General features: G+C 41.8%; 3 protein-coding genes across 6 annotated transcripts; 2 read left to right on the top strand and 1 right to left on the bottom strand.

Moving 5' to 3' along the window:
* Positions 1-1,553: 1,553 nt before the first annotated feature.
* On the bottom strand, positions 1,554-6,233 carry arl6ip5a (ADP-ribosylation factor-like 6 interacting protein 5a). The gene is made up of 3 exons (XM_031280007.2): positions 5,955-6,233; positions 3,939-4,156; positions 1,554-2,645 (listed from the first exon to the last, which is right to left on the bottom strand). The coding sequence occupies exons 1-3, from the start codon at positions 6,200-6,202 to the stop codon at positions 2,470-2,472; spliced, it is 642 nt and encodes a 213-aa protein (XP_031135867.1). The 5' UTR covers positions 6,203-6,233; the 3' UTR covers positions 1,554-2,469.
* Positions 6,234-6,520: 287 nt separating this feature from the next.
* On the top strand, positions 6,521-15,159 carry trnt1 (tRNA nucleotidyl transferase, CCA-adding, 1). 4 transcript variants are annotated; one of them, XR_004101614.2, is made up of 9 exons: positions 6,521-6,647; positions 6,856-6,985; positions 9,529-9,722; positions 10,409-10,547; positions 10,699-10,825; positions 10,934-11,127; positions 12,802-13,055; positions 14,054-14,651; positions 14,791-15,159. XR_004101614.2 is itself a non-coding variant. In XM_031279972.2 (8 exons), exons 2-8 carry the CDS (start codon positions 6,856-6,858, stop codon positions 14,297-14,299), a joined length of 1,284 nt encoding a protein of 427 aa, XP_031135832.1. In that variant the 5' UTR covers positions 6,521-6,647; the 3' UTR covers positions 14,300-15,159. The 4 variants fall into 4 exon arrangements, 3 of the variants coding, with proteins under 3 accessions (XP_031135832.1, XP_031135838.1, XP_031135844.1); XM_031279972.2 differs by having other exon boundaries at positions 14,054-15,159; XM_031279978.2 differs by having other exon boundaries at positions 6,523-6,619; positions 14,054-15,159.
* Positions 15,160-15,358: 199 nt separating this feature from the next.
* On the top strand, positions 15,359-20,036 carry si:dkey-178o16.4 (oxytocin receptor). The gene is made up of 2 exons (XM_031279996.2): positions 15,359-16,424; positions 19,463-20,036. The coding sequence occupies exons 1-2, from the start codon at positions 15,560-15,562 to the stop codon at positions 19,669-19,671; spliced, it is 1,074 nt and encodes a 357-aa protein (XP_031135856.1). The 5' UTR covers positions 15,359-15,559; the 3' UTR covers positions 19,672-20,036.
* Positions 20,037-22,713: the final 2,677 nt, after the last annotated feature.

Here is a 22,713-nt window from a genome sequence, read left to right as displayed (position 1 = left end):
AGGCAACTGTTTGCTAACAATTGAGGCATATCGACTTAATAAGGTGATATGTTAATGTATTTACAGCTTGCTACGTCCTAGGAAGTAAACATCACGTAACGCTGGTTTAAATCAAATTCAAATGAAATCATACTTGATTTGATTCAGTTTTATTCCGAAAAAGTAATTATACATCTGCTTGTGTTTTTACAATTGCATTCAAGACCGTTGTTAATTGCAAAAATATTTTTGTAGACAAACATGTTTTCTCAAAGTAAGCTATTACAATAAGAATTGTTTAGGTGTCAAACTGGTACAGATTCGGCATTAGTATCTTAAAACAATACCCATAGAATACGTCACACACGTCAACCTGCCATAGAGCTCAGCTTAACTCAAACTCTGATCAAAGTGACTATAAATCATGCTGTGCCGTGGCTTCCCCAGGATCAGCACACTTACCTTGATCCAGGGGGTAATGGCTCTGACAAGTTATGAAGGGTGAATAGTTGGATTAGCTGATTGGTCACATGGTCTAATACGGATGACCTTCTATCGAGGAGGCAGTAAAGGCAGCGTGGGTTTATGGGAAGGTTGCAGAGCTCACATAAGGATACAGCAGACTGCAAAGGTTACAGCAGGTTATCATTAATGTGTCACAACTGTAGTGTAGATCCAAGCAGCCAGATCTGCTGACTGACAGGCTGTCAAAGTTATGAGGGGAGTTAACCAGCTTGGCCGGCCAAAAGCCAAAGCCTCTCAGACAAGTTGAGGGACGGATGGGTCAACCCAAAAGGCAGCGTGCTATCAAAGTGTGCATGGCCAACAACATCAAGTATTGTATTATACTAGATGACTCTCCTGTCCCACGCCTTTTTATGTTGTGGAAACTAAACAGGAGGCAGATGTTGCAAGTCAAGAAGCCTGCACAGGGAGAGCTGAAAAAGTAAACAGGTTTGTTTTTGTGTCGCATCCACTGACTTCTGTTGCCTCACTTAAGATTACCTTTGAACGCAATTATGGTCGTTTCAAAATGACAAGTGAGTTCAGTGTCGTTGAGTCATGCAAAAACACAAGGAAAGGTTGAGTGTTGTCTTGTGTGTGTAACTTCCCCTCCTGTATTACACATCTGTTGAGGAGAAAACCCCAAATACACACACACACACACACCTGTTGGGTGTGCATCAGCACGCACGTGTTGGTAGGATCCTTCCAGCAGCTGCAGCTGAACAAGGGTCTCCAGTGTGTCATGAGAGACATGACTTTACTTGAGTATATTGCCACCAGTTGTTGTGTTTACTCCTTCCAAGTTGCACAATGTGGATGGAGATGAGACTAAGCGTGAGAGGACATAAATCACTACTGTAGCACAGAGGGGGAACACCTTGCAGCTCAAGTCAAAGTTAAACTGGAGAGCCACTGGAATACTATTACACCCGAGTGTGCACAGGTCATCAAAAGGGGACATTTGAAAAATACCACGCATACCTAACAGAGAAATGATGCTGTCTGAAATGGATTTGAGTCATTTTGAAAGCAAAGGGTTAATCTGGACGTGTTTGAAAAAACAGCACTCTAAAGTGATTACTTTTTAATGCCCATCATTCTTATCTTCATGTTTCCCCCAATCCTTACACGCTGCCACATAACCAAATAGCAGAGCATTATGTTCCACATGGATTCTCGTTATCTGCAGTCAATTTCAAATGGAATCCAATAAAAAACAAAAAGGAGCTGACCCAGCGCTGTGCAGATGAATCCACTCTGTCACTGTGCAGCGCTCAGCTCTCCACACTATAATCTACTGCAGCCCCATGATTAGCATTGGTGTAAGTGGAGAGGAAAGCGGAGTTAGCCAATCCGTCACCCAGGGGGCATTGTCAAGATTAAACAGTCGAGAGGTGCAGGAGGAATACTGATGGCCACGGGTTAAGACCTCACACTCTTTTGAAGTCTTCATTTTAAATATTGACACAGTTGATCAGTGTTTGGAGTCACATGTATTTCATAATTCAAGACAAAGCAGTGCTTTCTCTTTTGATCTGCATGAACATATGGTTGGTTGGTTTCTATTCAACGGCATACTTAAGCAAACTTAGATTTTCTGTGAGGAGACATTATTCACATTATTCTGAGCGTCAACCAACTGGCAGGGCCGTCGGCTGTTTCTGAGACTCATTAAAGACAGATTTCATACCTAGGAAGGAGTCTGCAGCTGTGCTGCACAGAAACACTGACACGTTGCATAGCAGAGAAGTGAGATGCTCTCATCACTGTTTGAGAAAAGTGCCCTGACAAGTTCTGAGTGGAGTGACAGATACCCTGAGGTAAAGATAAAGCCCTTCAGATTACAAGCTTTCTTTTCTAAACACACGCTTGTTGTGAACATACTGTATACGAAACTAACTTCAAGAGGTTTAGACAGACATGAAAAAAAAAAAAAAAAGTCAAGATCTTTGGTTAAAAGAAGAACGTGTGCATGAAGTCCAATCACTCTTTCAGTTTTCCTTCCAGAAAGCTCTGGATCTTTTGAAAGCTCTCCTCTTGCTGACCAAGAGCTTCCAGCAAAATGCCCATCGGTGACCTCTTCAGTCCGGCTCCTTCGATTTTGTTCTCCAACTTATTTTTCATGTTGCGGAGGCGAAAGGAAGCATGTGCAAATACCACTGAAAAGCAGATGAAAAAGTGACTGTTGATGTTTTAAATATTTGGCAAAAACAAATCTATAAACCTTCAAACCGTCAAACTATAACATCAGTCTTTGAGTAGTCTCGCTTTGCCAGACCCTCCTCCACACGCAGCAGCTAGTCCGCACAGCATTCCGGGATTGGAGAAAAACGTGCTCTGGTTTATTGGCATTTCTTTAAACCAATCACAAACGTCAGGGGCGGCGCTAAGCTCCGCGCGGAGCCGCTGCAAAATAGCCTCGGGAAGGAACTTGTTTTGGTAGAACGTGTACGTCCAAAAGTTGTTTTAGTTGTGCGTGAGAAAACTCAGATTGGACAGATAGTCTAGCTAGCTGTCTGGATTTACCCTGCAGAGATCTGAGGAGCAGTTAACCGTAGTTCTCATAAATCCACCGGTGTTTAAAATTCCAAGACAGAGAAAGCGGAAGGAAACCGACATCGGCGAAAAGACATGCATCCTGCGGCACCGGAGCAATCACGGAAGTGGAACGTCAAGGACATAGACTAGACTAGTCTTTGAGAATCTGAAAGAGTTCAGTCCAAAACACATTTTATTGATTTTGAAAGAACCGTGTTGTCTAACAACATGACATCATGACTTTGCGTAAACATACACGCCACTTTCGTGTTATCTGTACGCATTTTGAGCTATCCGCGTGTATGTCTACGCTGTATACAGCAGACAGCAGTCTGCAACGTCCGCTTTCTAAAGCCACGTGGCGTGTTATCGCGAGGCTACGTGTTATCGCGAGGAAGGAAGGAAGGAAAGGAATCGTAAGGAAACGTGACACTTGGTTTGGGTTTAGGAAAAGAACAACGTGGAAAGGAAAAGTCCCACGCAGAACACGAAGTACACACCTGGGTGAAAGTCCTGCGTTTTACCCATCCTCCACGGCCAACCTCCCTACACGGATTTCCGCCCTTTCATACTACTCGCTACGGCGTCAATTCACACGCAATCGCAAGGTAACGTAAGTCAATGGAGGCCAAACGGCGTTGATAAACACGCTAAAAAACGAGTATGCGTCTTGATATTGGCGTGTCATACATACGCCACTTCATGAGATCAGTCCGTGTCGAAGGTTAATTTAACAATACCTCAAATGCACTAATCATTATACTCAATTAGATATTTATTAAGTAATAAAAACCCATTTATTCAGCTAATTAGTTTTATATTTGTCTGTTTCCTTTTCTTCTTTTTTGCCAAAGATTATATTGCAGTAACAGATATTTATACAATCGATGTGATCATTATCATCTTGAACTTACAAGCCAGAGGTAAAGTGATTGCAGACATAAACACCATGACGCTCCCCAGCATAGAGATTAAGATGTAGCTTGCGACCATGACAGCGATCACAAACGCTGTGGGATTGTGCCTCTTAAAGTTGCTGATCACAGCTCTGTTCTCTCCGGCCCACACTGAACCCAGGAAGACGGCCGACACCACGACCATGGCTGTTAACATCCCCAGAGGGTTCAGGAACCTGCAGGGCAGCAACACAAGGCGCATGAGAGCACAGGGGTCAGTCTCTCACAGGCAGGATTGTGTGTGTGTGTGTGTGTGTGTGTGTGTGTGTGTGGTCACTGGCTCCACCAAGTGGTTAGATGTTGTTTGTACAACCATTTTATTTTATATTGAACAACCTGGTATGTTCCTTCACATGTGACTTGATATTGATTATAGAGTCAAAAGTTTTGTTTCTCTGCATATCTCACACACATCTATGAATATGCAGACACAACGAAAACATTCCCCTTTATTAAAAAAAACACTTGGAGACAATTACGAGCAGAAGACCCTCAGGTGAGATCTGCACTCAGTGCCTGCAGTTGTGGTGAATTGTCTGAATCCATGCATTAGAACTGTATGAGGAGACCCTGAACACTTTTTGCAATGCAAATGGGGTCCATTCAAACGCATGTGGCTGAGCTGTTAACAAACTGGATAACAATGACATTATAGGGTTTTATCAAACAAGTAAACTGAATGGGTCAAAGTCCATCGGTGTTGGTTTAGGGGTATGACTCAGGATTGACTCACTGAGAAGTTATCCAATACTGGGTGATGTCCCTAATCAAGGGTCTCACAACTGTGCTATCTGCAGTGCAACAGCTGACTAGACAGAGGCTCATGAGGCCTTCATGGCCATAGCAACGATATGTCATCATACAGTTCAGTGAACAGACCATGACAGGGCACCACTATTTTTAGTAAAGCTGGGCTTTAGTTGGAACAAAGTGCCAACTGAAGTCCAAATATTTCCTAGATGAGAGATGTTCCCCGATGGTCTGATTGACTCCATGTTATCAGATAATAGACTAGTTCTTCAGGCAGTCTGTAGTAGTCTAGATCAGTGATTGTACTTCAGGCCCACAGAAATCATCTCATATACTGTATATAAGAAGGGAAATCTTGATTTTGTGTCATTTCATGTTTCCACGTCACTGTATGAGTCAGGGCCCAACATTGGTTGCAGACTCCTCTTTTCTCTCTTCATTTCAGTCTGTGCTTCCACATGAGTCCATCATAGTCATCATATTTGCACTGTAACACTTTTATATTAATAATCATTGAACACATTTCAAATAGGGTTTGACGGAAAACGATTATTTTCATGGTCGATTAATCTGTCGTTTATTTTCTCGATTAATTGTTTGATCTATAAAAATGTCAAAACATGGTGAAAAATGTGGATCAGTGTTTCCCAAAGCATAAGAGGACGTCCTCAAATGTCTTGTTTTGTCCAAAACTCAAAGATACTCAGTTTACTGTCACAAAGGAGAGAAGAAACTAGAAGATATTCACATTTAACAAGCTGGAATCAGAGAAATCTTATTTTTTTTAATAAAAAAATGACTCAAACGATGAATCGATTATCAAAATAGTTGGCGATTAATTTAATAGTTGACAACTAATCGATTAATCGATTCATCGTTGCACCTCTAATTTCAAATGATATTCCTACATGGTTCCCATGTTGAGAAAGAAAGAGTTCACACTGACAGTACATAACATGACAGCTGGAACAATTTCTTTCTATTCATTCTTATGGGACTCCTTCCAAATGTCCTTCACATAAGCAGAGTCTAGCCTACATCCCCGTCTGTACCCTCATTTCAATCCCTTTAGGCTACAACATGTAACAATAACGAAATCAGTACACCAGAAAAAGGTTACAACCAACCTGGAAGGGTAACGTTAACACTATTTAGCTGCAAACTGCCAAAATAAACACTTAAACAGCTACTGTAGTTAATGACATAAGTTGTCATGTAACTTACCCTACAACGAGGAAAACAACGATGGCCAAAGCCAAATAATTTGTTTGATAATAAAGCAGATTGCTGACAACTCGGTTGTTCCATTTCGCCAAATCTTTGCCATCCGGTTTAGCGAATCTTTCCGAGCCGGGGAAGAAGTCGTCCCATGGTCTAAGCGGTGCCAGCTCCACTTTAGCCATTTGACTCCCTGCTAATCTGACAGCGACAGTACCGACACAGAGAGAGTTACCGACCAAAACAAAATACATCAGCCGGAAATCAGATGCCGCCCGGAAGCGAGTTGTATTTTTTATTTTTTTTGCAGGATGGTAGGGGAAGACTCATGAATATTCATTAGGGAAGTCATCCCTGATTGGCTAACCCTGACATTCTTACCCTGACCATAACCAATCCCACCAGAGCAGGCAACGAGTACTAGCCATTCAGAGGGAGAGTAGGGCGGGTTCTTCCCCTACCATCCTGCAAAAAAAAAAATTCGCCGCCCACAAAGTCCGTTACAAACCTCTCGCGAGAAGCTATTGACAACGCGTGCACTTAAACGACTTAAACTAAACCCCGCCTCGTGAGTCTGATGAAACCTCACATTATTGGTCAGCAAACGCACTTTATCGAAACACTTCCTGCAAAGCTTTATGGAAGAGAAATACAGATAACAGCGTTGTCTGGTCAAAAAAACTTCTATTTAAGTTGCAGGTCAGTTCTGTCTGTTATGTTTAGTGCGGTTACGTTGACGTGTCAATGTTGCTAATGTTCTGGCAAATGTGTGAACAGTGTGACAAATGCACGCGGACCGCTAAAGCTTGTAAGCATGAACTGCAATGACATGTAACGATAGCTTACGTTAGCTCGATAAAAGCTTAAACAAACAGGCACCTGACGACGTTTTTTGTTGTTTGTACAGATGTGGAGCAGGATATTGAGTCCTCGTGTGATTGGTAGAACAGGTTTCTGTTGGAGGAGTCTTTTCACTATGCAGCTGAAGACCAGTGAGTTCCAGTCTCTGTTCACTGATGGACTGAGTGGACTAGCAGGTGAGATGCGGTGGAGCGTATACAGTAACCAAAAACTAACGTCCCCTAAACGTTAAGAAAACTTTCCATGGGAACCAAAACCTAACCAAAATCATAACCCTCAGGGAACGTTCCCGGTGTTGCACCGAAATCTGTGACCCGTCGTGATCTGTGTCCCTCCTGTTAAAAGCGTAGCGCCCCCTTCCGTGGTTACGGTTAGGGACAGGGGTTTGGTCGGGTTTGGTTCAGGTTGAGGTAGGGGGACACCGATCTCGATGGGTCACAGATTTCGGTGTAACACCGGAACGTTCTGGGAACCATAAATTGTTAGCTGGGATGTTCCCCAGCTCAATACTCTCCTAACACGACCCATTAAGGAGACCTTTCAAACGGGTTATGTTCTCAGCAATGTTTTTCCCTAGGGTCCAATGTTCAATGTATGTTTTTCCTGTGTCAATTTAGTTATTCTATGTATTTATTTATCGTTCCTTTGCAATTTTGAACTGTGAAGATAAGCCTTACTAATCATTTAAAAATGTTTTGATGTTTCCAGATTCTGCTGTGACCAACCACATGACAGCTGTGGTCACTTATATAGCTGCTCTTTTTGTTCACAGACATGGCAGTTAAGGCCTGTCACGATAACACATTTTTTGCTGGACGATAATTTGTCCCAGAAATGATTGCGATAAACGATAATATTGTCGTTTGAGACCATTTCCATCTAATATAATGACAATTGCATAATAATGCAGGTACACCTTTTCAAAGATCAATACATTTTTATTTCTAAAGAATATTTAACACTGGAACTGGAAGACATTTTAAATATCCACAATAAACGAACAAAACAACCAAAAACAATAAATAAAATGGACTCTCAGTTTCCGTTAACAAAAAATGCACTGGAATAAAAACCAAACACAATCAAAAACAATAAATAAAATGGAAATTTTTCCGGCCGCGATAATTTCCATTTAAAAATGATCGAGCTCATTTTTATTTGTCATGCGATTTCTTGATTTATTGCATTTGCGACAGGCCTAATGGCAGTAGAGGTAGCCAATGATTTACAAATGAAAAAGCTTTAGAAAAAAAAAACCTTTAAATGTCTGTCTTATTTAAACAAATATATTTTATTGTTTCTTATGAGATTCAGCGTTTTATTGCAATTCCATAATGTTGGGGGTAGTGGGCTAGAGACAGATTAAAACAATGACATAATCGATGCGACAGAGGTAGAAATATTCAGACTTTTAGCCTCCAAAAAGGGTCAAGCATCCAAAAAAATGATGGATCCAATATTTCGCATAATGCAAACGAAACCCGGGAAATACACATGTCAAACACCAACTCCAGTATGGAACACAGGCTATATTATTTTTTTTTTTTTAAAGTCTTTTAATTCCAGCCAAAATAATTCTGATGACATCCACAGCGTAACTTTCTCAAACTTGAACAAAGCTCCTCCAGAGCCACAGAAGACAAACTGACTAGCACTCCACATGACTAGTAAACCGGTTTTGATGTGATACATTGGTGGAATGCCCCTTTAATGTGCCCACATAGGCAGTGGACCTTGACGATTTTGTGGTTGTTGATGTAATTCAGGGCGCTGACACACAGAGCCGATTATCGGCCGTCGGACCGTCTGGCGAGGTCGGTGACTCGAGTCTGTTCGGTGTGTCCCGTGCCGTCGTCCGTCCGAGGAGCCGTCGGCCTTCATTGGGGCCGACCCGACATGTTCAGTCGGAGACAGGGCAGTTGGGGCTCACCCGGAAATGGAGAGCGGATGAGCCTCTCAAAATCTGACGAAAATCTTTTTAACGGACCTTTGTTGATCTGAAATGAAGACTGAAGATTGAGCAGCTTCATGGCCTATTTCTCGCTTAAAATGTTTTCAGAAACACGTTTCGGTGAACTATTTTAGTACAATATGAGATCGTATTCTGAACGAGCCGCCATGACAGTCTGGCTGTGAATTTCCGGAGAAAAAAGACCCACGTGACACGTTCGTCCAATCAGCTGCCGGTTTTCATTTTCTGGGAATTAACAATCATAGACTGTTAATAGAAACAATACAGAGAAGCGCCGCCTGCTGCTATGGAGACGTATTACGTTTCGCGCACGCGCAGAGCGTACGCTCAAGTCTGCGTCGCCTCAGTGTGTTCTGAGGCATTTTTTAGACCTCGGGGACCCGACTTATCAGTCCGACTGCCTTTTCTGCCGACAGTCGGCCGTCTGGTTGGTGTATAAGCACCTTCACACTTCACACACTTAGCCTAAAACACATTTCCCATGCTGCTCTGGAGGCAGTCGGAATCTCGTTTGAGTGAAAAATCAATAGGCAAACTAGTGAAAACTCCATTCAGAATATAAAAAGAAAAATAAATAATTGAATGTTTTTTTTATTGATTCGTGACAGTGGAATTCATTATCTTGGAAAGTTTGTTCTTCTCTGCCCCTCCAGGTTTGACTCAATCAGTGAGATTGTTTGTGCCTCCAGACACACGTCCTCTGAAAAGTTACCCAACTCCTGTGAGCGTTTCTTTCGTTTTTTCCAGAGGTGTTTGAGAAGCAGCAGCATGAGCTGAGGATAGCTGGAGGTGCCGTACGAGACCTGCTGTCTGGGAAGCAGCCTGAAGATGTGGACTTTGCCACCACAGCCACTCCAGAGGAGATGAAGCAAATGTTCCAAACAGCCGGCATCCGGATGATCAACAATAAAGGAGAGAAGCATGGGACCATTACAGCAAGAGTAAGAGTCAGATCTGCCTAAAGTGTCTACGCACACACATTATAAACCCAGAATGGGATTGTACAGAGGGATGGCAGCAGTGAAACAAAGATCCTTGTAAAGGTGTTTGTTGTTGGAACACCCATGATGCACATGGGAGGCTTTAGTACGTAGCCCATTTCAAACAAATGATGTTAATAAACAAAACAAAACGACAAACTTTATGCTTAATCGTCACACACACACACACACACATACACCATTCAATGTCGGGAAATTCTATTACTGCATTTTAACACATCCTTAGCATTAGGAGCAGTGGACAGCTATAAATACAGCACGGACAGATAAGCAGCCCAGTAACAGGAAGCTCTATTTCTGATTAATTTGTTTATTCCTGGAATATGTAAATATGTTGCATCGAATGGGCAGAGGTTTTGAGCTGGAGCATATGGCTCCATTAGGTAGGTTGAATATAAAAATCCTACAATGTTTCAATGGCATAAGGCAGCTTTACCATGTACAGACTGTGACACAACTATACTGTATATTTCTGAGTACCCTCTGAAATACTGCACTACCCACAAGTAAGAGTTGGTAGAGAGGGACATTGACTTCAGAATGAGATCATATGTCCATGGCATGACGCCAGTCTTTGCTGTGCCTGTACAGTCATCTGTCTTTTGTTTATTGGTCATCTTTTATAGCTACACAATGAGAACTTTGAGGTGACCACGTTGCGAGTGGATGTTCAGACAGATGGACGTCATGCAGAGGTGGAATTCACCACTGACTGGCAGAAAGACGCTGAGCGGAGAGACCTCACCATCAATTCCATGTTTTTAGGTAATAACTTATAAATTACTTGCTTGTGTTGTTGAGATGCCCAGCATCAGTGTGTTTCGGTTCAGGTGCATTCAGTGCACATTGTCACTTTTTTTTTTATTGCACTTGTGTCAGAATTATTCATTTTTGTGTGACTTTTTCCCTTTCACAGGGCTTGATGGCACATTATATGACTATTTCAAAGGATATGAAGACCTGCAGAACCGAAAAGTTCGGTTTGTTGGCAGTGCTGAACAAAGAATCCAAGAGGACTACTTGAGGATACTGCGTTATTTCAGGTGGGCTGCCTCATTTCACTTTCAACTCAGAAAGGAATGGAAGAAAGTCATTGTTTATTTGTTCGGCGTAAAAGCACTTTGACCTCAACCGTCTCGTTTCCCTCCAAGGTTCTACGGCAGGGTGGCCCTGGCGCCAGACGATCATGAGCCTGAGACGCTGGTTGCTATTAGGGAAAATGGTCGTGGACTTGCAGCTATATCAGGAGAACGGATTTGTGTGGAACTAAAGAAGATGGTTGTTGGTAGCCATGCTGCTCATCTGCTGGAGCTGATGTACAGTCTGGAACTGGCCCAGTACATAGGTGAGAGGGGAGGCAGGGAAAGGCAGTGGAGGAAAGAGAGGAAGGATAACATGGGAACGAAAATAACGATGGTTCCCAGAAGTGTTTGAGCCAGGGATATTGGGATTGGTCATGGTCAGCCTCTTAAAAACCCCAGCGCCACCAGGACACCTTAGCAAAAAGTTGCTCTTAAATATATGCCCTTACTTACATTACTTGCCATCAAGTAGAGGGTTATTTTAATTCTATTGTATGAAGCTAGAGCCAGGAGACAGTTGGCTTACCTCAGCATAAAGACTAGAAGCTATGCTCCCTCTGTGCAAATGGATGCACTCATACTGATGAGATTCCCACCTCTTGTCTAAAATTAGTGTTGCGTTTTGCCCATGTAGCCCATTTTGGTAAACGTGCCCACATACTGGAAAATATTTTCCTTTTCGTCATGGCTCAGATCCCTTTTGAAAATGGTCTGGTCTGAGAGAACATGTACCATTTGTGTTTGCAAAGTACAGGCATCAGTAAGGGGGTTCAGTAGTGTTGAAGCTCAACAATTCTCAAGACTTCTGTGGTACGGCGAACTCTCGTATGTGTCAGCAGTATATGATTCAATGACTGTTGATTATTGAACTCTTCTCAGGCTATTTGGTAACTAGGGGTGTAAGAAAAAATCGATACACTTGAGTATCGTGATATTTTATTTTGCAGTACTGTATCGATTTTCAAAAACGCACTATCGATTTTTATTTCTTTATTTATTTTTTAATCGTGTTTTTGCAACACAAAACGTGTTGTGTTGGATGTACCCTGTGTAGGAATAGTGCAAGCATTTTTATGCACTAGTTTCAGCCTGGGGACCCAACACATTCACCCACTACGCTTCTTCTAGGAATTACCTTTTGATCAAATAGTTAAAATTTGATCCAATCGTGACTCATGTATTGTGATACGTATCGTATCGCCAGATTCCTGCCAGTACACAGCCCTATTGGTAACCGCAGAAGACTTCTACCAGGATACCAATCTTTGTCTTGCTTGTTTTCTGTAGTTGTTAAAGAAACACGCCGACTTATTGGGAATTTAGCTTATTCACCGTAACCCCCAGAGTTAGATAAGTCCATACATACCCTTCTCATCTCCGTGCGTGCTGTAATGCTGTCTGACGGTTCCAGCGGCATCAGGCCAGCACAGAGCATGCAGGTGAATGGTTCCAGTAATCCTACTGCTCCCAATAAGTGACAAAATAACGCCAACATGTTCCTATTTACATGTTGTGATTTGTAGAGTCACAGCGTGTACAAAAGACAACGTAACATGAGACACAGCCATCTTCTAACCGTAAACAAACCGGGAACTATATTCTCAGGTGGAAGAATATAGTACTTGGGCGGAATGATTTGCTTTGCAGCAAGCCTGTCTGAGAATATAGTTCTCGGTTTGTTTACGGTTAGAAGATGGCTGTGTCTCATGTTACGTTGTTTTTTGTACATGCTGTGACTCTACAAATCAAATAATGTAAATAGGAACATGTTGGCGTTATTTTGTCACTTTTGTCACAATTCGGAGCATGGAGATGAGAAGGGTATGTATCGACTTGTCTAACTCTGGGGGTTACGGTGAAAAAGCTAAAGTCCCAATAAGTCGGCGTGTTCCTTTTAAAGTAATTTCTGCTCATCCCTCCTGCTCGCATCTTCTCAGGTTTACCTCCAGATGGCAATGTTGAGGAGATGAAGCGAGTATGGCAGAACGCCAAAGACCACTCTCCCAAACCTATGACCATCCTGGCTGCTCTCTTCCGCCGCCCAGAGGACGTGGAAAAGATGGACCTCCGGCTGAAGGTGTCCAGGGAGGAGAAGACTTTGGCTCTGTTCTTGGTCAAATACAGACGGGAGCTCCGCAAGAGCGAAGACGACCCGGACAGCCTCAAACCCTTCACTGACTTTATCATCGACGTAAGTTTCAGCTTCCTCTAGTTAATCGGTAGAAACATATCAGATGTCAATTGTTCATGTGTTTTCTAATAAAACGGGCAGGGGAGATGTATAGTTGGGGACACTTGGAACAATGTGGTCATTGATTTCAGCCATGGCTTTTCATAGAGTTTATATATCATGTTCTAAAAAGGCAGGGTTATTTATCATGAGTTGTGGTGTATGCCAGTGAATGTAGTGATCGCCTGCAAAAAGCTGAATTAGCTTATTTTGAAGCTGAATGGACAGACACCTGTAATGCATTGAGAAATCCACCCTGAATCACTTCACCACTGTTTTAAAAACAAACTACAAGCATTACATGTTAGGTGCATTTCTGGCTACTAGATCAGTGGTTCCCAACATTTTTTCCTTGGCGCCCCCCCTACTTATGTCTAAGAAAAGTTGAGCCCCCCCTCCGAAACCAAAGTTGAGGTAACTTTCCCTTACTTTCTTTTTTGATACAAAGGAGTTATCAGCACTTTTACGTTTCTCCGCCATGTTTCGTTCATAAAATAGTGATGCCGTGGCGGCAGGAAAAACGAGGATGATAGCAGCTAGCAGCTAGAAGCTGACCTGATGACAGCAGGGTCCCAGGTTAAGCGCCCCCTCTGTGATCTTTGCCGCCCCCCTTAGGGGTCCCCGGACCCCAGGTTGGGAACCACTGTACTAGATGAACTTCAGTTAAGAATTTCTGTGAAGAAATTAGGATTTGGAAAGAGTTTAATCAAAACGTGATGACAGTAATGGGGTTGCCTGTTCATGTTGGCAGCCTGTCAATCAAATCTGATCAAACCACACCCACACAGTCCTGATAAAGCAGATCAGCTGAGCATTTAAATATTGAGCTCTAAATAAATAATACTTTTCCCTTTTTTATTCTTGCTTTATGTAGTCATAATTCTTTCATGCATATTTCAAACACATTCTGAAACCACTTTTTAGTTTTTCTAATTGACACACATACTGTGTCTTTTCAGAGTCGGGAGCTGGATTCCCAGAGTAAAGTGTGTGAGCTATTGAAGTATCAGGGTGAGGAGAAACTGCTGGCGGAGCTCTGCAGGTGGTCCATCCCTCGCTTCCCCGTCAGTGGTCACGATCTGAGGAGGATGGGGGTCACGTCGGGCAAGGAGATAGGTGCCACCTTACAGGAGCTCCGCGACATCTGGAAGAAAAGTCGCTATCAGATGGACAAAGATGAACTCCTCACTTACGTAAAGTCCTAAATGAGGAGAAAAGTGGATAGGGTTTTTCTGTCGGACAATAATTATCTGGACACTTACCACTGTAATCGTGTTGCTCACAGGTATTGATGAGCAGACTGCTGCACATTGTTGAGACAGGACATTACAAGAACTGAAACACGCATGGCCACTGATGAATGCAATTTCATATTAAATTAGCCCAAGACCAATGTTGTTCTCTTGCATCACCAGGGGTCAAAGTGGGATCTGGCAGGTGGGGTTCCCCCAAGAACAAATGTTACACTTTAAAGTTTCTTACTGCTTTTAAAGTCTCTATCCACTACTCGGCACTTAAAGAAAACTCACTTTTAAAGCTGTTTCACCTGTTACTCCCGTTATTTCCTTGTTCCAAAACAGCGGTGAAGAAAATCAGGAGCAGTTGCCAAAAGTTGAGTTTTCATCAAAACATTTTGACTGACTATTAACTGCATGCCAAATTAATCAGATCACCCGAGGCCAAATTGCATCCTAAGTTACCATTTGACCGGTTGCTGAAAAGCATTTAAAGGCTATTTTTATCCAACACAGTCACTCCACATAAAACCCACTGGGGCTACATTCACTCCAGCTAACTCAGCATCACAGCTGCGACCATATAAGAGAATTTAATACTAGACAATGACCGCTGATTTCACCATATGTGTTATTACAGAGCTCTATGAAATTCCTTGAATAAACCGCTGTTGCTCAGTTGCTATAGTAAATTATAAATGTCATTGTTAAAACCATATTGGAAAGCAGCAGTACGGTTTTGATTGTTTTCTCCTCGGTTTAACTGCAGTATTTCTTTGCTATGTTTTCTGAACAGGAAATGCTCTATAAAAAGGTTCTACTTTTTATTGATACAACTGACATGGTGATTCTTTTAAGTGCATGCACTGCCGAATACAAAGCTATATGTATTCCACTTCTGTATTTGCTGCTGTGAGACATAATTTCTGTGTTGGGGGGGCGGTTGCTCCTCCCTCCCTGCAGATAGGAGGAGGTATAAAGCCCTCTGCTTTCCTTTCTTAACACCACAGTTTCTGCCTGGAGACTCTCAACACTTGTTGCTTACTGGACATTCACCCACTACACTTACACTTACTACTAATTACCCTTAGATCAAATTGTTAAAAGTCGAATTCCATGCTTCCTGCATACTTTTGATGTAGTTTTTAAATGCCTCCACTTCAGCTGTATTCACCTGGAATGGTTATATAACGGTGTTCAGCTACTTATTGCTGTATTTCGGGTGAAAGCATGGCTTGGTTCATTGTAAATATCAGTAACATCACTTTGGAGAATGCACTATCTGGGGACCAGCCGCGAGATGAGCGCTTGGCTCAAGTGGAAATAGCTCTCCTGTCCATCATCTTCATCACTGCAGGGATGTTAAACTTCGGGGTCTTGTTGTTGCTGTGGAAGCGGAGGAAGCAGCTCTCCAGGATGCGCGTCTTCGTCTTCCACCTGTGCGTCGCCGATCTGGTGGTCACATTTTTCCAAGTTTGTCCCCAACTCATGTGGGACATCACTGACCGATTCGTCGGGCCAGATATATTGTGTCGCGTAGTGAAGTACCTGCAGGTGGTCGGGATGTTTGCCTCCACTTACATGATTGTAGTGATGACGATAGACCGATATCAAGCCATCTGCAACCCCATGGTGACTTTCCAAAGGCGCAGGGCGCGCTGGAACGGTGCGGTGTGCGCCGCCTGGTGCGTCTCTTTCATCGGCAGCCTCCCACAGATTTTCATTTTCTCTCGGGTCGAGGTCGCTCCCGGTGTGTACGACTGCTGGGCTCTGTTCATCAAGCCGTGGGGACCGAGAGCCTACGTGACCTGGACGACTGTAGTGATATTCGTCCTGCCCGTTCTCGTGGTGATCGTGTGCCAGGTGCGCATCTGCCGCACCGTGCACATTAACTTTCACATGAAGACGCACCACGTCGCAGAGTCGGTCAGTAAGACGCTGTCCTCCAGGGCCAGCAGCGTGGCAGGGGTGTCAAAGGCGAGGGTGAAGACTGTGAAGATGACCGTGGTCATCGTGCTCGCCTACATCATCTGTTGGACGCCTTTCTTCATCGTGCAGCTCTGGTCTGTCTGGGACTTCGAGGCGCCCACTCAGAGTAAGATCAGTCAATCAGACTTTATTTGTAGGCTATAGCACTTTTCATGTATAAAATAAACACAAATTGCTTCACATAATCCACACTAAGCGATAAGTGGCGTTGTAATTAATAAAACACTCAATAACAGCATTCACTACACATAGAAACAGGAGCTGAAAAGCTATCATAAATCTAACCAATTTACAGTGAGAAAACACCAGAGGCAGGATTAGAAATAGATAAAAAACTTCAACTCTGTATATATCAACATACGTATATACCAAGAAGTAAAACAGACTAAAATACATAGATAAATAGCTCTGCTGCCCTCAGGAAGGCTGTGCCAGAGGAAGAAGACCAGAGAGCAAGCAGATCCGATAAATTTAAAGGACCAAGACTCTTAAGACATTTATAAACCAATAAAAGAACATTGAAATCAATTTTGAAGAAAACAGGAAGCCAGTGAAAGGACTTTAAAATTGGTGTAAGTCCTATGTGTAACTGAGTTTTGCAGTAATTGTAATTGAGCTTTTTAGGGAGACCAGAATGTAGAGCATTATAACAGTCAATCCTACAGGAAATAAAGGCGTTCATTATTGTCTCTGTATTAACTTGGCCACACACTTCAAACGGCCACACTGTAGCAATGCTATTGAGATAATAAAATTAGTTAAGTTTCTAATGTTAGGTTTAAAACTAAGGTCTTAATCAAAGATAACTTCTAGGTTTTTAACTTGTTAACAGGGTTGTAATGCCAGTGCTTGCAGTTTCACATTGAGTTTTTGGTTGAGCTTTAGTACCAATTACCCCAGACTTCAGTTTTGTCCTGTTTGAGCTAGAAAATCTCTGCCATCCATAACTTGATATCTAAAATGCAATTAAAACGGCATCTATTGGTCTGAGTCATAAGGAGACAAGACAGTAAAGCTGTGCGTCGTCAGTATTGCTATGGAAATTTATGCTATGTCTCCTGATGGTGTTTCTAAGTGGCAGCATGTAAAGTTTAAAGTGTACCTTAAATTGAACCTTATGGAACACCACAATTTTATAATTTTAGATAAACATTCTTCCATGCTTACAAAAATTCTCTATCATTAATGGCGCTTACCCACTGCTAGTACCAGCTCTGCTCAGCTTGGCTTGGCTCGACTCGACTTGACTCGGCCGCGGTGCCCCATCCTTTTTCCATTGCAGATTTAGTACCGCCTCATCCGTGAGGCGAGCGTGACTCGTCATAGCAACGCTACAGGAAACTGCCGTGACCTAACGTGACCCACACACACACAGATTGTCGGAGGTGTGTTGTTTTTGATTCTCGGCATTTGGCGGTTGCCACAGTCAGAAGACAAATTTAGTTTCAAAGAAGCTGGAGGCAGCAAAAAAAACACAGCTGGCTAAACTATTTAAAAATGGCGGGTTTGTTCAGGACACCCCCGTCTGTCGCTAACAATGATGACGCAGTGATTAGTGACAATTCTCTCCGACCAATCAGTAGTCTGCAGGTTTCCACGTCACCTTTTGGTATCGCCTCAGCTCACTTGGAACCTCGACGGAGGTGATACTAAAAAATGTACCTGTTGGCAGGTACCAGGGACTTTTTTTCATAATGGAAAACCAAAAAAGGCGAGTAGAGTCGAGCTGAGTCGAGCAGATACCATGTAGTGGAAAAACGCCATAAGATTCAAACCAATTAAGAAGTATGTAGGAGGGCAGAGCCAGGCTAAATCAGACTGTAAAGTCTAGCTAAAAGAATCAAAGGTCCTCTAAAATTGTACTTAAAAATTGAAGATTGGATACTGGTCTGTAGTTATTAAAGGTGCTCTAAGCGATGTCACGTTTTTTAGGCTACAACATTTTTTGTCACATACAGCAAACATCTCCTCACTATCCGTTAGCTGCCTGTCCCCTGAACACGCTGTAAAAAAAAACACGGTCTCTGTAGACAGCCCAGGCTCAACAAACAGCAACAAAAACAAACTGGCCAACCTGCACCACCAAACATAACAAACAGCGTTCTAGCCAATAACCGACAAGAAGGAGTTGGGGGGTTAGTGCACGGACGCACGGAAGGGAGGGGAAGGGGACGGGATGAGGAGGAGGGAGGGGCGAGCTAGTCTCTTTGAACGTCAACAAGAAGTAACGTCACCCAACATCGCTTAGAGCACCTTTAAGAAGTGAGGCATCTAAATTGTTTCGCTTCAGAATAGGGTTTAACTGGCGGTCTTTAGAGTAGTAGGGAAAACACCCATCTGAAGAACATAATTAACAATGTTAAGTAAATCCTTATTACAGTTTTAAAAAAGGATCTAGGAATTGGATCCAAAAAGCAGTTTTCTGGCTTTAATTGGTAAATAACTTCAAGCCAAGCATCTTAGCATCAACCAGGATGAACTTCTCCAGTGTTTCCTCAAATAAAAACATAGCTTCTGGAGTATTAAGATTAATCTTATAGAGTCTATTTTATGACAGGGTTGTGGGATCTCACAACATGGCAAAAGAATGCATGGCATATTAAATCTGATTGTCATTACTGCGCATGAATTGAAAGAAATATTGGTTATAAACTGCATCATCATGGGGCAAACCATGAAAACTGTTAAACAGTTAAAAAGTGAGTCTTGGATTAACACTGATATGCTTGTTAAATTAATGACAATACATCATTTCAATTTATCTAATTTTGGAATCCAGATTCTCTGTGAGTGACTTTAGGTAAGGTAACATTTTCATCTTAAAAAAAGACAATAATAAATTATAACCCTGCATTATTCACAATGCACATATCCATTTAATAATGATAATACACAGGGAAGGGTGCCATCTCAACTCGCTCACTTTGATAGAAATTGTACATTACATAAAATCAGCCAATCAGCAAAGGTTATTGCTCCTTATTGCTGGAAATGAAAATCAAGGTAAACTGAGTTTAAGTGATGATACTCCAAAATTTGAAAGTATCTAGAAATTGGTCCTCCCTCATAAAACAGACCAAAATATAAGCATTACAGTAAAGTCACAGTGGAATATTTTTCTCATTTTCTCATCTTTGTTTCCAGCTGCAACCTTCACCATCTTGATGCTGCTAGCCAGTCTGAACAGCTGTGCGAACCCTTGCATCTACCTGCTGTTTAGCGAGAAGCTGCCCAAGACGCTCGTGGCCCTAATGTGTGTGGGTCAGTCCGATCTGAAGGAGTCCATCCATGAGGAGGCCACCATGGTCAGCTCCCTGCACATCAGCCTCAAGAGTCTGCCAGACTGCAGATAAAGTGCTGACACCTCTGAAGCTCATCTAACCCCTGGACATACAATATTGACATCCTCTAATAAGTGTGAGGCCAAACATCACAGAACTACAGGTCCCTGTAGTAACAGTGTATTATAGTGAGACCACATTGTGGAAATGAATAATCTATGAAATGCTTTCATGTAGAAACTCACACACCATAAGTCTTTACAGGGATATTACAGTGAAACATTGAGAATGATTGCATGCCATAAAGTCACTATTACATAACGCATACTTCATATATTAGATGATTGTTATGAAGCTCAGTAAAGCAGTAAAGAAGTAAATTATTTTAGGAAGACTTCTATGCTTCACATTTCTCTCAATCCCAACCTAATCAGCTGCATTGTCATCAGCTGTGGGCGTTTACTCTTTCAGTTAAACCAACCAGATTTGCCACAATCTCCATGAGCTATCACGTTGTTGCATTCAAACTTTTAATCTGTTCTACTCTGCTGCTGTCAGTTGTCATTGCAACCCTCCTCCACCCCATTCACCTCCAGTTCTCATCATTCCCAGCATCCAGGGTTCCTCCATCATCAGAAGCCCCGCTTCACGTCACATCCATCCGGATCTTCTGGCTTCCTTCATCCCTTCATCACCTCCACCAGTGTCTAGACTACATCGGGGGGATATTCCTATATATCCACGACCTCTATACCCCTTATAAATTATGTAATTGTCAAAGACTCTAAACATATCAAAATATTATGCACCATGTTTATTAAACTCATTTCACTCTTAACCCTCCTGTTGTCCTCGGGTCTAATTTAACCCATTTTCAAAACGTTTCTATATCACAAATTTGGGTTTCTTTCAAACAAATTGTCAAAGAAAGTAACGTGGATGGTTCCATATAACGCTCTTCACAAGTCAAATAAATGATCAGTCCACTACTTTCATTGAATTTGGGTGTTTTATTCAATTTTAAAGCATTTGGAGAACATAATGACATAAGAACGTTGAAAAAAGGAAACCTTCAAAAACACGGGAAAAGAAAAAACACAAAAATGTCAAAATACTTTGACAAAATCATTGGAAAAAGTGACAAACACCTTGGGGAAATAAGTGTGCAAAAACGTTGGGAAAAACTTAAAAAGAATTGTAAAAAGTGACAAAAGAGCGGGGAAATCGACAAGTGTCAAAAAGAACAACAAACTGTCTAAAGAAAAGTTTTTATTAAAATGTTGACCCAGAAAAACTAAAAGTTGCACGGTCGACGGGAAGACAACACGAGGGTTAAATGAAGTCTCTCCTGATTGAAATAGATTTGTTTAGCTATGCTAGTGGTGGGTGGCTGTGGCTCAGGAGGTAGAGGTCCTCTTGTACCGCTTTAGAAGAGGTTTAACTATGGCGGTCTTTAGAGTCAAAGTGTCCTTGAGCAAGACACTGAACCCTAAGTTTCTCCCGATGGCAGGCCAGCACCATGCATGGCGGCTCCGCCACCATCGGTGTGTGAATGGGTGAATGAGAGGCAAATTGTAATTGCTTTGTCCGGTAAGGTAGAAAGGAGATGTATAACTACGGACTTCTAGAGATGGCGGTCTGTTGATCGGTTGGTCTGCCACTTTGGTCCAGACTGAAATATCACAACAACTACTTGATGAACATTTTGTACAGACATTCATGTTCCAAATAGGATGAATCCTGACGACAGGGATGATCCTTTCACCGTTCCTACATTGCCACCAGCAAGTCAAAATTTTCACATATCCAATGAAATGCCTCAACATCCGCTTGATGAGTTGACAAAAAATGTACGGACATTCCCAGTTCCCAGAGGATGAATACTGACTTTGTTGATCCCCAGACTTTTCCTCTTGCAGCACCACGAGGTTGGCATTTTAAGTTTGACTGAAATGTGTCGACATGAAATATGTGTGACATTTATGGTCCCCAGAGGATTTTGAAAAACTTTTGTGATCCTCTGACTTTTTACCTATATTATCATTATCAGGTCGAATTTTTGATCTTTCCAGTACTTTGGTAATTGACCAAATACCTGCAAAACTAATGCCTAAATAGTCCTAATTAGCAAACATTAACATAATAACACAATAACCTAAGATGGTGAACATGGTAAACATTATACCTGTTAAACATCATCATGTCAGCATTGTCATTATATGTGTGTAAGCATGCTGACATTAGCATTTAGCAGAAAGCACTGGTGTACAACCTCACAGAGCTGCTAGAATTGCTTTAGACTCTTAATTTATTAGTCAACTAATTGTATTTGGGAGACACAGCACAATATATATCAGGTTATTTTATCAGAATTACATAAATATTAACAAGAATCATCAAAATGGACCACTAATTTTATTTGGGAGATACAGCACAATATGGATCCGGTTATTTTGTCAGAATTATATACAGAATGGACACCCCATTTGCATTAAAGTTGTTGCTTATATTTCTTGGCATGTGATCTTATTTGTCAAAGAGGTTTATGTAACAGTTGATCTTGTGAAAACAGTAATAATACTAATAATGTGCTGTGGGATTTGAACGTGTTTCACTCAAATGTAAATGTGGTTTATCCTGTAAGTTTGTAATAGCTAATTATGTATCGTATGACCTTTGAATGTGACTGTTCAGTCTATTTTACATCTGTATATGATTATATGTATAATGATGACAGTTATCTGTTAGTTGTTTAAAATAGTCAGTTATCACACAACATATCTGGCTGTGTTTGTAATATGCATGTAATATGCAGTAAGGTGATCAATGTTATATGTTTACATTTTTGAAAGACTTTTTTCTCTCAACCTCTAAGAGATGATCTCTGAGGTGTTGCTAATTGAACAGACTTTTCACATTTCTGTTTTTTTCTCCTTAACAGCACTGTCTTGTTGAGAAAAAAATTGGAGTTTAGATTTAAGGTTGAAATACTTATTTACACTCTTGAAAGGGCTCAGTTTGTCTGCAGTGTATCTTGTTTTTTTCTGCAGTATGACACCTGGAAGTTTACTCATCCTCCATTTGGAGAATGGAAACATGAGGGAAATATCAGGT

This window comes from Sander lucioperca, chromosome 6 (assembly GCF_008315115.2).
Source record: "Sander lucioperca isolate FBNREF2018 chromosome 6, SLUC_FBN_1.2, whole genome shotgun sequence".
In the NCBI taxonomy this organism is placed as follows: Eukaryota; Metazoa; Chordata; class Actinopteri; order Perciformes; family Percidae; genus Sander; species Sander lucioperca.
This window is presented reverse-complemented; position numbering and strand designations above follow the sequence as displayed.